Here is a 14,912-nt window from a genome sequence, read left to right as displayed (position 1 = left end):
GTGTGAATTCTGAGAGGATTTGGAATAGCCGCAGATAAAGTTCCCACCAAACCCGCACAGGACCCTTTTATGAACTGGGTCAAATTTGTATATATGTGAACAGCCTTCATTGGAAATAATGCTTTTTATAGACGACCTGTGAACCTATGCTTTTTGGATTGCATCTGATCCGCATAGAATTCGCATAAGTGTGAATCGACACTCTGACTGTTTTTTTGACAACTGCCGACACCTTCTCCGAGTACACAGCAATCCCTGCTTTGAATAATTAAGCACTTGCTGACCGTGCCTTTTTTTGACATTTGATGCTTACACGTTAATAACAGAACTTTTTCTTTAGGAATGCCACCAGACTTTGAAACATTTCTGTAAATTAGAGCAACCTGTATTAATCTGTTATTTGCAAAAACATTTATATACACAGCAAAAAAGGATGTAAACTTTGGATCAGTTAAACCAGGGGTGCCCAACCATTTGAGGAGCAAGGGCCACTTTATCGACTTGGTAACCGGCCGCGGGCCACAATGAGCATCAGTGGCGTATGGGTTGTCAGCGCCCGGGGCAAGGCAAGTAATTTGCGCCCCCTAACCTGTGGACTTTTAGCACTCCCTGAGTCCCTTCACTTCCTACAATAGTACTGAGCAGCCTGATTCCCACACTGATCACTGCACTAACCTACATACCCGATTCCAACACTGACCACTGCACTAACCTACATACCCGATTCCTACACTGACCACTGCACTAACCTACATACCCGATTCCTACACTGACCACTGCACTAACCTACATACCCGATTCCTACACTGACCACTGCACTAACCTACATACCCGATTCCTACACTGACCACTGCACTAACCTACATACCCGATTCCTACACTGACCACTGCACTAACCTATCTGATTTCTACACTGACCTACCTGACCCCTAGTACTGACCAGCCTGATTCCCACATGGATCACTGCACTAACCTACATACCCGATTCCTACACTGACCACTGCACTAACCTACATACCCGATTCCTACACTGACCACTACACTAACCTACATACCCGATTCCTACACTGACCACTACACTAACCTACCTGCTTCCTATACTTGCCACCACTACACTGACCTACCTGTCCACTACACTACCTGATTCCTACACTGTCCACTACACTACACTGTCACCTACACTGACCACTAAACTGCACTGTCCAACTCACTACACTGTCCACTACACTGCTCTGCCCACTACACGGACTACTACACTTATACTGACACCAGACTTTTTTTTTTTTTTAAATTGCTTTAACTCTGGCTGCTCCCTCTCTCCCCAGACTGTATGCACCCCCTCACCTGCAACGTGTATCTTCTATCAGTCCGGGGGTGAGAGGGAGCCTGGAGGAGGTGAAGGCAGCGGTGTTCACAAAGGTGGAGGCGGGACTCCAGGAGCAAGCGCGATCGCAGATAGGCCAGCCTGGCCGTGATCACGGATAGGCTAGCCCTACCGTGATCACGGATAGGCCAGCCCCGCCACATGACTCCATTCTTCGCACGAATGCTTGAAGATAGCGGGTCGGGAGCCTGCGTTCCGGGCTTACCGACCCGCCATCTCAGAGCAAGACATGGCGGGCCATTTGGGAGGGCGCCGCGGGCCACATGTGGCCCACGGGCCAGCGGTTGGGCACCCATGAGTTAAACGAATAAACTTAAACAATGACCAGAAACTATTTAGGCCCGATGTACACAGGGCACTGCTAAACGTACGTTCAGAGGCAGTTGGACGCTTTTTTCAACTGCCCCTGAACTCATTCAATGTTAGCCTATGTGACCATGTACACAGTCTAGTTTATTGCCGTTTTTAGGCAGTTGCCTTTAACAGCGTTTCTTTGAAAGCAAAAAAAATGGGTTCAGACACAGAAGATTTCCGCGTTTCAGGCGCCAAGCGCGACTAAACACAGCTAAATGCGGTAACACACATTTAGCAGCGTTTCGTTTACATGGAGCCTTACAGTTTAACCATAAGCTACCAGTTTTAGGCCTCACACACAACTTTAGAGATCTAAAAAGATTGTAAACAATCACCTTGTAAAATAACCAATTTAGTTTAAAATCAAAATGAAAGGCAAAACACACGTGAATAGATATTAAAAAACACACATAAAATACAATTTTCTCCCCCCCCCCCTTTTTTTTTTCTAGACGTTATCACATTCTCTCTGTTCTCATAGAGCTGGGGGAGGAGAAGCAGAAGCACACTGAGCTTCCCAGTGAATGGCTGTGCAGCGGAGGCATGTCAGGACAAGTCTGATTATTGGAGGAGAGCACACCGAGTTCCCAGCATAGCTAGAGAACTTTTTAATAGGAAAGCAGAGGGACTGGCAGGAACACCGGAAATTTCACACAAAGGAAGCAATAAAAAGAGAACAGAAGACTTTTTTTTATACAAGCACATGGTACAGCAGGCACATATCAGAAATATGAAGTGTGAAGACTCCTATACCCGATCGTACTTCTATCGGACAAATCCGTGGATTTTTGTCCGAAGGGCGTTGTTCTTCTGCTCTTTAGCGCCACCCTTTGGGCAACCTCTGCCAATGTTGTCTGATGGTTATCATTGACTCAGAGCATGCTTGTTTGTACTTTGGATTTTAGTCCGACGGATTTGTGTACACACCATCGGATAATCCGACAAGACACATTTGTTGTCGGACAATTTGAGAGCATGCACAGTCAAAATTTGTTGTTGAAAATGCCAACAATTGTCCAATGGAGCGTACAGTCGGATTATCGACAAAACACGTCCATCGGTACAATTGTTGTCGGAATATCTGATTGTGTGGGTAACAAACGCTTAAAGCGGAGTTGCACCCAAGAGTGGAACTTCCACTTTAAGGCCTCCTCCCCAGCTCCTGTTTGTGAAACTGAGCTTTTGAATAGGAGGGGGGGTATCCGATTTTGATCGGTACAGGCTCACACTTTCTTTCCGGTCGCGATCAGAAGTTCTCCTTCTTGAAGTCTTCTGGGATACATGACAGGTCCTAGATGACTTCGGGACCAGTCACAGAGCGCAGCACCACTCGCACATGTTCAGTGGGCACCTAGCTGGCAATGGTGAGGCATGTTTTTGAGCGTTTATCAGCGTTAGAGCCTTTTTACAGCTAAAAAAGGTCTCTCAGAGCCCACTAGTTTTTGTTTACTCCTAAAAAACGCCACTGCTCAAAACTGCTGATAACAACCTTTGTGTGCACATGGAGCGTTTAATGACTGTAAAAGAAAAAAAAACAAAAAAAAACAAACATCTACAGCCAAAAACAGCTGCTGTAAAAACGCCACTGCCCAAAACTGCTGATAACAGCCTATGTATGCACATAGGATATAATGGAGCGTTTAATGACTGTAAAAAATAAAAATAAAAAAAAACATCTACAGCCAAAAACAGCTGCTGTAAAAAACGCCAAAAAATCTAGTGTGCATGAGGCCTTAGGTAAAGTTGATTCAGAGAATATCCGATTGTCTCTTAGGGGATCAGGAAGGAATTTTTTCCCCCGCTGGAGCAAATTTGAACCAGCTTTAGTGTTTTTTTTTTTTTGCCTCTCTGGATCGTGTGTGTGTGTGTGTATTATTTATAAATAATGGAGCCTTCTATTGGTTGAACCGGATGGACATGTGTCTTTTTTCCTGACTACGTAACCATTTATCTAGGTGGGTGGAAGCCAACTCATGTGGATGGTACGGATATACCAGTCTTTACGCTAAAACAACAGAGCATTTAAGCATATGCAAGGTGTGACCGGACCTTTAATCTAATGCATAATAAATGCCGAAATTAGCAACAGGGAAGAATGTAATCATTACCTGGTGTATTATTTCAGATACAGGGAGTTGGTTGGCATAGGTTGTTAGGTCCACCACAGAGGCATCAGACGAGTACCTGAAATTCAGACATAATGATCATCTTTAGTCATTTATAGAATATTTGATAATCTTACAAAACAATCATTTTCAGAACAATTATAATGAGATAAGGCTAAAGGGGATTAATCCATTTTTCGTTTGTTAGGTATACATCTGTGAGAAATCAAATTAATATACACAATCATATAAATGCATAAAAACGTTGCTTTTATGTAAACTTTGAAATTCTCTATATACGGTACATAGAACAGTCTTATTTATCCTCTTACAGCACCACTGAAACAGACTCTTTGCTGTAATGCTTGGTATGTGATCTACGCTGCCTAGGCTGGAAGCTGAGGATCAGCATTTCTTTGTTAACTAAAGTCTCTTTTTTTTTTTTTTTTTAAATAACAAACATGTTATACTTACCTCCTCTGTGCAGTTGGTTTTGCACAGAGCAGCCCAGATCCTCCTCTTCTCAGGTCCCTCTTTGGCTCTCCTGGCCTCTCCCTTCTGTTGAGTGCCCCTAGAGCTAGCAGTTTGCTCTGGGGGCACCAGAGCCGAACCTGTGTCCATTCAGACACGGAGCCGCAGCCCGCCCCCTTTCTCTTCTCATTGGCTGACTTACTGACAGCAGCGAGAGCCAATTGTGCTGCGCTGCCGTCTCAGCCAATGAGGGGGGGGGGGGGGGGGGGGAGTCCCGGGCCACTCCCCTCATTGGCTGAGACAGCAGCGCCATTGGCTCCCGCTGCTGTCAAAGTCAGTTAGCCAATGAGGAGAGAAAGGGGGCGGGCTACGGCTCTGTGTCTGAATGGACACAGGTAACTGTGGCTTGGCTCGGGTGCCCCTAGAGCAAGCTGCTAGCTCTAGGGGCACTCAACAGAAGGGAGGGGCGAGGAGAATGCATTAATTAAAAAACCTTCTGTCTTTACAATCACTTTAACCACTTGGGATCCGCCTGCCGTCAATTGACGGCTACAGTGCGGATCCCAATTTCCAAACCGCCGTCAATTGACGGCCGCCCCTTAGGGCGGTCCCCGCGCGCGCTCCAGAGCGCGCTGCGGGGAAAATCTGTGTTGGCCGTGTCCCTCGGACACAGCCAATTACAGATCGCCGCGAACGGCCAATCAGAGTGGCCGTTCGCGAGGCGATCTGTGCGGCCAATGAGAGAGGATCTCATATGTAAACATATGAGATCATCTCTCATTGCCGTTTTACACAGAGACAGCGGTGCTGTCTCTGGAGAGGAGACGGATCTGTGTCTCTTGTACATAGAGACACAGATCGGTCACCCCCCCCCAGTCACCCCCCCTCCACCTACAGTTAGAACACTAAGCAGGGATACATTTAACCCCTTCCTCACCCCCTAGTGTTAACCCCTTCAATGCCAGTCACATTTATACTGTAATTAGTGCATATTTATAGCACTGATCGCAGTATAAATGTGAATGGCGCCAAAAATGTGTCCGATGTGTCCGCCATAACGTCGCAGTCCATTAAAAATCGCAGATCGCCGCCATTTCTAGTAAAAAAAATAATTAAAAAAAAATAATTCTGTCCCCTATTTTGTAAGCGCTATAACTTTTGCGCAAACCAGTCGCTTATTGCGATTTTTTTTTTTTTTTACCAAAAATATGTAGAAGAATACGTATCGGCCTAAACTGAGAAAAAAAAATGTTATTTTTTTTTTAAATTGGGATATTTATTATAGCAAGAAGTAAAAAATATTGTATTTTTTTCAAAATTGTCTCACTTTTTTGTTTATAGCGCAAAAAATAAAAACCGCACAGGCGATCAAATACCACCAAAAGAAAGCTCTACTTGTGGGGAAAAAAGGACGTCAATTTTGTTTGGGAGCCACGTCGCACGACCGCGCAATTGTTAGTTAAAGCGACGCAGTGCCGAAAGCTGAAATTTCACCTGGGCAGGAGGGGGGTATATGTGCCCAGTAAGCAAGTGGTTAATGTTACTAAAGAAGTACGACTTTACTCAAAATAATAACATGAGTTAATAATGTTGACAAATGCCCTACAAAATCCTGTGAATTCAACGACAGGTGCACTTTAAGACATATTTAGGTGCTTATAAATTTATTTACAAATGTTAAATTATTTATAAAATAGAACTGGATATATATATTTTTTTATATATATATTTGCCAAATATTTAGTTTTAAAGGTACTGTATGAGAAGACAAATAATAGTTATGTATACATAGAGATCATCACATATTTTTTTTTTTTAAAACATGCAATCAATCAGTCAAAGTACCTCAATAGGACTTGGTATCAGCAAATGTACACCTAGACTAGGAGAGGAAGAAGCAGCACAGGTAGCTGCAGTTCTTATGTACAAACAAGGAACATGCGGATAGGAGGGGAGAGTAGAGAGACAGAGAGATGAGCCAATTAGTCAGTTTCTTCTTTACTGTGCAGTCACAGGCTTGGGGAGGAACAAGACCTATAAAATGTTGCTTAACCACTTCAATAATCAGGCACCTTTACCCCCTTCCTGCCCAGGCCAATTTTCAGCTCTGTCACATTTGAATGAGAATTACGTGGTCATGCAGCACTGTACTGAGCACACAACAGACAGAGCTTTCTTCTGGTGGTATTTTTTATTTTTTTGCTACACAAACAAACCAAAAATAAAAGACAGAAACTTGAAAAAAAAAAAATGCGTTTTTCCCTCGTTTGTTATAAAAATTTATCGTTTTTGATTAATTTAGGTCTAAATGTATTCTGCTAAATTTTTTGGGGGTAAAAATAACCAAAATCAGAGTAAATTATTTAGTCTGTAGGAAAGGTATACAGTCCCCAGTCTATGGTATATATAACTGAAAATCAATCAGTCCTGATGTAGTGACGGACTATCTAATTTCCAAGTCCCAAGATCACCAGAACAGCCAAATATCCACAAATACCTTTGGTAAAATAAGACAGGCCAAGGTAGGAGGCATGGCGAGTTTTTTGAAGATGTAATTTTTTGACAATCACAATTTTTTTTCCTTACATACTGTCACCAGTGCAGTACAGCATTATCATATAAATGAATGTAGCAGTCACCTGAGACTTTAGTAAGAAGGGGGCGCCAGTGGGAGGTCTAGGTGTAGTAGATTGACTAGCTACAGCAGTGGTCTCCAAACTGTGGCCTGGGTGCCAGATGCAGCCCTTTGCTTGCCTTTCCCTGGCGAGTCGCAGGATTATCTCTTTATCCTTGAAATGAAGGAGTTTGGCTAGCATAGTGTGGGGTGGGTTGCCCGGAGGCAAAGGTCTAGGTGGAACCCCGTGTGCTCTTTCAACCGAGTAAAATGGCGTAAATGCGTCTTTGCCAAATATCTCCTGCAGCCAGTTTTCCACAAACGCTGTGGGCTCCCTGCCTTCCGTTTTTTCTGGTAAGCCCACTCCCACTATGCGGATGTTACTCCGTCTCAAACGGTTCTCAATGTCCTCATTTCCAAGTTAATTGGCAGACGCTGTCCTGGTTGCGACTTGTAGTTCCCTAACAAAAGGAACCATCCTATCTTCCACATCACTGATACGGCCTTCCACTGCTGTGGTGCGTTCCCTGATTTTTTTGGAAATCATGGCGGATCAATCCCACCTCCTCCTTTAGGCGTCCAAAGTGTACCTGTAGTGTCTGTACTGATGCTGTGCATTTATTGACTGCCTTGAGGATCTCAGCAAGTGTAGGTTGCTCAATGTCCTCCCAGTCATCCCCCTCTACTAGCTCTGGGGAGAGCTGGGCCGAGGCCTGCTGTAAGGCCTGCATGGAGGATTCCACTGACTGCTGTGCATGAAAAATGCCCGGTGTATCATCCAGCTCCTCATCAGAGGGACGATCCGCCACACTATTCAGTTTCTGTGCATAGTACAGCATATCCTTAGGGACATCTTTCCCCTGCGCCTTGGGAGCCTGCTTACCCGAATCCTTCCTGTCCCCTCGTGTGTGCTGTGCTGCCGCGGCGCCATTTTGGATGTCCTGCATCTCATCTCCCTTAAGCCGTTTGCGGGTCATCATGCCGGATCCGAGGCTGGCGGAGGTACTGGAATGTGCCTGGGGTGCACAGGTACCTGGCAGTGTGTTCCAGTGCCAGTTCTGAGCTATGAATCGGCCGGGAGAAGGATCGCTGGAGGATTCTATCAGGGAGCTCTGTGAGACACGTCCGCTCACATGCTGCTCTTGGCCACGCCCCCCCCTAAACAGGATTTTGAATCAGCAGTGATATAACTGATAGACATGCTACCTGAAACATCTTCCCATCACTGCAGTACAGGCAGCCACAGACAGTATGAGGGATAACGCTGCTCTGAACACAGGAGCAGTGCTGCAGTGTTGTCCCCCATAACAGGAAGCTCTATAAAGTGGACCTTACAGGATTGTGTGAATTTATGGGGGACTAAGGGAAAATGGTTAGTACACATACACTTACTGTACAATTTACAGCTACAGAACATATATATTTTTTTTAAATTGGAGGCCATATTTGAGAAAAGTGGGAGGTTTCCTTTAAGACTCTTTGGTGTAAAAAGAAAAGAAGGAAAATTGTGTGGTCGACGCTCCCTGGAGATAAATAAAATATGGCTGATGCTCCCTGGAGATATATAAAACATGGCTGACGCTCCCTGGAGATATATAAAACAGGATGAAACAGATTACGTCTCTTACATTGCTACAAACTCCCAAAAAAAAAAAATCACAGCCTAGAAGAAAGAGCAATGTTCTGAGGGATAAAGTCTCTAAACCAGGCTACATTATACCCTGATCAGTATTCCTTTCCACTGCCAATAATGACTTCACATCAAATACACTGATCCTGACAGTGCTCAATTCTGCAAATATTTATCAGAGACAAGACTTGAGCACAGAAAAAAGGCTGTGTAGTTTTCATGTAGTCCATGGTGCACCGCCTAATACACTTCAAAGGCTTCTATCCATTAATGAAATAAAAACAAGCCACATCAGAGCCGTCGGTGGCTTTTTTTCCCAGCTGAAAGTAAAATTATCCCTAAATCAAGAAGTGTAAATAAACCAAATATCCAACACCTGAGACCAAGACAAAGTGTCGCACAGAATTGTTAAAGAATCGCCATTTCTATAGGAGTATTTTTGAGAGAATAGGAAGAGAAAGGAAACACTGCATTATTACAAAAATTCATGAATTATACATTAACAGTGCATAAAGCAAAAACCACAAAACGCCCTTCAGTAAATTAGTCGCTGATCTATTTGCCTCACTTCCACCTGCCCTTTGGGTGCAGCTAGAATAGAAGGTGGCTCACATCAAAGAACGTATGACACATGATAGACCCTTCATCTCTCTATCCATCTGTACACTAGAACAGAGGACCTCAGCCCCTGTTGGGGACCAGGCCGCATGGCAGGTGAGCTAGCCAACACAACTGGCACTGCCACCACCACCATCAGAGGCAGCCTGCTCCCCTTCTCATAGCACCAATACTCCCATCCCTCTCTGTGCTCACCTTACCTACAGAGAGGAAGAGGGAGAAAAAGAAGAGAAGGGAGGAGAGCCGGGTTGGGCCAGGCCGGCCCAGAGATTATAGGCTGCACACACCCACACCCTGCAGGAGGTGGACGGTTGCACCCACACGACCCCCTGGAGGTGACAGGCTGCACACACACCTCCCCCTGGAGGTGACAGCTGGTGCTCACACAAGGGAGGTAAAGGCTGTACCCCCCGCACCAAAATTCCACACCTCCCTGGTCCATGAAGGGGTTGCTGAGGCCCAAGTCCCTGGTGCCAAGGAGGTTGGTGACCACTGCACTACAAGGTTTTTGCCAAGCAACTTGTATGCCAACCTCTTGTTGCACATGTAACAAATATGTGTGAAGGCAAAGAGAGTGGGCTTTAGTGCCCACACGTCACGTATGAGTGGCAGAGATTTCTGTGTTGGGAGCATGTTCACCCCGCACAAGCCCAGCACAGAGACGAAGTTGTCAAAAACAGCTCTTGGTCTGTATTAATATGACTGGGAACTGGTGGGACTGCCTCCCACTCATGTGATCACTGTGACACCAAATCGCAGTTGTCACATGATTGCAAAGAACTTCCCATCCTCCATAAAAGCCCAGTTAAAAAGAGAAGTCCGGGAGGGGGGCGGGAAAAGGTTTATGTATAGGCCAACCGTATTTGACCACTTGCAACCAGCATCGCACCGGTACGTGATTGGAAAGGTGAGATCTCAATCATCACTGCAGCAATGATCGAGGAATCATTTAGTGCCAAAGACTGTCTTCAATGCAAAAGTAATCCTAGTGGCTAAGAAGACACTGGTTTACTTATATAGGCAGTGAAAAGGGGTCCCACCCCCCTCCCGCCGCTGCCTTCGCCTTTACCATCCCCTGAAATCAAGAGCCCAGTAAGAATGCGACTGGCGGGTTCTGGTTATTCATTATGCTAGCTATTAATTCCTTGTGATAATAAAGTTTGATAACAAAAATTTTAAGAGATACTGTAAAAAACAAATAAAAAACGTAAAAAAAAAATTAAAGCACCCTTATCCTCCCCGTGCTCACATGCAAAGGCGAACGCATATGTAAAACGATGCTCACATCACACATGTGAGGCATCGCCACGAATATAAATAGTGAGAGCAATAATTCTAGCATTGGGCGGCCACATCGCTGGCCCGTGGAACAGGTGAGTGTCCTTATTAAAAGTCAGCAGCTATACTTTTTTTTTTTTAGCTGCTGACTTTTAATAAACTTAACAACCAGTGGAACTCCGCTTTAAGAGCGTTGGCGTTTTATTAGCGTTATTGCAGTAAAAAAGGAAAAAGAACGCCATTAGCAGTATTTCTGCTGGAAAAACGCTCAAAGAGACTCTACGAAAAAAAAAAAAAATTCTGCTCCTAGACGCTGAAGCTCAAAAAATGTTAAAAGCCTAAAGTAGTGTTCATGGACACAACACTAAAGTCAGCAGCTACAAATACTGCAGCTGCTGACTTTTAAAATAAGGACACTTACCTGTCCAGCGCGCCCGCGAGTTCGGCACCCGAAGCCGATCTACCGCTCGGCTCTCGGATGCTGCCGCCACTATCTTTGGTTAGGGAATCAGGAAGTGAAGCTTTGCGGCTTCACTTCCTGGTTTCCTAATGCGCATGTGCGAGTCGCCCTGCACAATCTGAATGGTCCCTGCTGTCGTCTGGGACCTTTGTGTTTCCCAGAAGGCAGCAGGGGTGCGCCGGATGTGGCGTAGATACCCACAGATAATGCGGCCATCTATGCCCAGAAGTGGGTGCAAATACCTGTCTGTCTTAGACAGGTATCTGCTCTCCCCTCCCCCTAAGAGGTGCCAAACGCGACATCGGATGGGGGGGAGGAATCTGGGCAGCGGAGGTTCCATTTTTGTGTGGACCTCCGCTTTAAAAACAGCTCAGGTATTGTTCATGGACCAATGGTTTATTTTTGATTAAGCTGAGCACTTACTAATTAAATTTAATGCAATCGATTTCCCAAAGAAACAAATCTTTACATGCATTGCCAACACATGGTTTGTATAAGGCAATTGGTCAGAAAAGCACACTAGTAGTCAGTAGGATTCCTGTACATCCGGTCTATTTTGGTTTCTTAAAAAGGTATACTAAAGGACCCATTTTTGTGTTCCCTCTTGTATGTCAAAGGCTTGTTTTTTTTTTTATCTTTAGCATCACCCACCTGTCACTCCTGTGTTTTTCCTGAAAGCCTGACGACTAATTTTCATTTACGGTACTTTGTGTGGCTGGCTGCCCTGGGAGTTTCCAAATCAAATTAAGCAGTAAGCCAATACAGGATGAATTACACGCTGGGGACCCATTTATATTGTTTTCAGCAGTACTGAATTTGCACATTTCCATCTATGAGAAATTTAGAAAATAAGTCCTTTAAAGGGAGTTTTACTTTTCTCAGTAACAGGTCTACTTCTTGGATAGCAAGCAGCCTTCAAACCATGTACTTACCTTCCACACGCATCTCCACCCCCTTTTTTTTTTTTCTTAAAAAAAATGTACTTCTGGGTATGGTGGAGCACATTACTTTCTTCCCTGCCTCTCGCAGTCTAGCACTTGATGCTTGAGTATGCAGTTACCAGATCCAAGTGCTGGGATATTAGAGCAGAGAAGATCCATTAGTCCAGTGGTATTTCCAACTCAGGCCTGACCTAGATTGTACACAGGAGTAGTGGGGGTGCTGGCAGCAGAACCAGACAGTGGGAGAAGAGTGGAATATAAGCAAAAGCACCCCAAGGTGTATACCATCCGGCAAATATGTTACGTTACTTTTCCCTAGGTGGAAAAACAAAGGGTTTGCAACATAAAGAGGAGCTCCACCCAAAAGGGGAAGCTCCGCTTGTTTGCCTCCTCCCCCCTCCGCTACCACATCGGACACCTTTTGGGGGGGGAGCGTATACCTGTTTTTGACAGGTAACTGCTCCTACTTCTGGTGGACTTCGCCATAGAGAAATCCCCGTAAGCTCGGCCTTCCTCTTCCTTCCCCCACCGCCAGGCCATTCACAAAGCACAGCGCGCATGCTCAGTAGGGAGCCAGCTGCCAGTTTCCTTTACAAGAAATGTCGGTGGCAGCACTCGAGAGCCAAACAAAAAATCGGCCGGGGTGCCGAGATTGTGGGATCCCTGGAAGGATAAGTGTCCTAATATTAAAAGCCAGCAGCTACAGTATTTTTGGTGGGGAGGTCCACTTAAAAAGCATAGACAGGGTGCAAGACTGACTCTCTCTCTATGCACCCCCATGTGACAACACTGCGTGCTTGAGCAGCCAGTCGGAAGACACCAGCATTGTTATTAGGGGTTGTTCCGATACCGATACTATTATCAGTATCGCGACCGATACCAAGCATTTGCCCGAGTACTTGTACTCGGGAAAATGCTCCCAATGCTTCACCCGATACTTGTACTGTCAGGGGTGATCAGTGCGTGGGGAAGTTACAGGCACCAATCATCGATATATAGTGTATTCCCGCCATGTATTCCCGCCGTGTATTCCTCTGTGTTCGTCCTCCACCCCCTGGAACTGTCAGGATGGAGAGCGGGGTGAGAGTTGGTAAATCCAGCTCCTTACTGCTCCGAATGGACAGAGTCAGTGATTGCTGACTCGGTCCATTCACATAACTGAAACATCGTAAACTGTGATTACAATGTTTCAGTTTATGAATGAAGAGAAGACGCCGTCTTCACTCCATTCATTTTCAGAGCAGCTGATGCTGAGAAAGGGACAGGGGAACATGTGTCCCTAGTCCCTATCTCAAAGAGGAGATGTCAGAGGTCTGTTAAGACCCCTGATATGTCACCAAAGCCCCCCAACAGAGCTGAAAAAAATAAAATAAAAAAATAAAGAATAAAAATAATTGTAGAAAATAATAAAAAAGAAAAAACACACTGACACGGTCCACCCCCCCCCCCTTAAAAGAAAGAAAGTATTATAAATAAAATAAAAAAATGTAAAAATAAAATATTGTAAAAAATTAAAAACAAATTGTTAAAGATAAAAAAAAAAAAAAAAAATACTGACACATGTGCTGCTGTCACATGAGGTTAAAAAAAAAAGTATCGTAATTGGTATCAGGGAGTACTTTAAAAAAAGTATCGGTACTTGCACTCGGTCTTAAAAAAGTGGTATCGGGACAACCCTAATTGTTATGTGTGGAAAGGAAAGTTAGTCCACGTGAAGTGAAGGTGAGGACATGCAGCTAGAATGGAGAAGTTGAAGGAAGCAGTTGCTATTATTCCGTTTCAAATACCACTCTATGCATTGACATTCCTCCATAGACTCAGTCTGTGTGGGCAGTATGGTCACCTGCTAACTTGGCACCATCCACAGGCAGTTTAACTCTTCAATAAGACACAGAAGCTGAATTCAATACAATTTTACTTCAGATAAGTGCAGCACAGAAGATGTTTTTCCAACTTTACGCAGTCTAAGAAGAATGACTTTCCTAAGGCCTGTTGCGGCAAAGAACTTACACTGACTGAGGGAACATAGAAGACACAGGTAGGGTCTAGCTAGGACTGAACAAAATAGCACTAAACAGAAGCGGATAAAAGGAAGATATACAAGCAGTGGCAGTTCGTCCATAGAGGGCGCTGGAGCTCTGGCTCTCACCGCCACTGAAATAACAGATTCATGCATTGCACAAATCTATGTTATTATCGCCGCTGTTATTCAGATGGTCGGCGCTCATGTCCGGCCATCTGAATAACGCCATCTGGTTGGCTGTACGGAAATGTCTATCAAAGCCAACAGCTCTGATAGGCTTTCCCAATACAGCCCTCGGGTCCCGGAAGCTTATTCTCAGAGCGCACAGACTGTACGCCCCTTGGATAAGATGACAGGCGTCTCAGCCAATCAGGTTGGCCGGTTCTGGCTACCGGTAACCTGATTGGCTGAGACGCCTGTCAGTCATCGAGGGCGGGAGAAGACATTGTGGGACGTGGATGCCTGACTCCAGTAAAGGTAAGTGCCGGGCGGGGGGGGGGAGAAAGCAATTTACAGGGCACAGTGGGGACAATTGGCACAGCAGCGACCATTGGCACAGCGGCGACCATTAAAGGGCACAGTGGTGTCAATGGATGGCACAGTGGCTGCGTTTAATGGCATGGCACAGTGGTGACAATGGATGGCACAGTGGCGACAATGCATGGCACAGTGGCGACAATGCATGGCACAGTGGCTGCGTTTAATGGCATGGCACAGTGGTGACAATGGATGGCACAGTGACTGCGTTTAATGGCATAGGAACAGTGGCTGCGTTTGGGCACAGTGAGACTGCAATTTTTTTTTTCCTTTGCGCCCCCCCAAATTTTTTTAGCACCAGCCGCCACTGTATACAAGTAACATGTTGTAGAGGTCTTTAACCACTTAAGACCCGGACCATTATGCAGGTAAAGGACCTGGCCAGTTTTTGCGATTCGGCACTGCGTCGCTTTAACTGACAATTGCGCGGTCGTGCGATGTGGCTCCCAAAAAAATTGGCGTCCTTTTTTCCCATAAATAGAGCTTTCTTTTGGTGG

The 14,912-nt window shown here is 45.1% G+C and overlaps 1 protein-coding gene across 2 annotated transcripts in view; it reads right to left on the bottom strand.

Moving 5' to 3' along the window:
* PIGK (phosphatidylinositol glycan anchor biosynthesis class K) overlaps positions 1-14,912 on the bottom strand; it is a 195,895-nt gene that overhangs the window by 72,423 nt on the left and 108,560 nt on the right. For both annotated transcript variants that reach the window (XM_040360668.1, XM_040360667.1), the window contains exon 10: positions 3,847-3,922. In XM_040360668.1, coding sequence (XP_040216602.1) covers positions 3,847-3,922 — 76 coding nt within the window. The remainder of the gene's footprint in view (positions 1-3,846; positions 3,923-14,912) is intronic.

This window comes from Rana temporaria, chromosome 7 (genome assembly GCF_905171775.1).
Source record: "Rana temporaria chromosome 7, aRanTem1.1, whole genome shotgun sequence".
Taxonomy (NCBI): Eukaryota; Metazoa; Chordata; class Amphibia; order Anura; family Ranidae; genus Rana; species Rana temporaria.
Note: the sequence above shows the minus strand (reverse complement) of the source record. Positions and strands in the feature narration are given on the sequence as shown.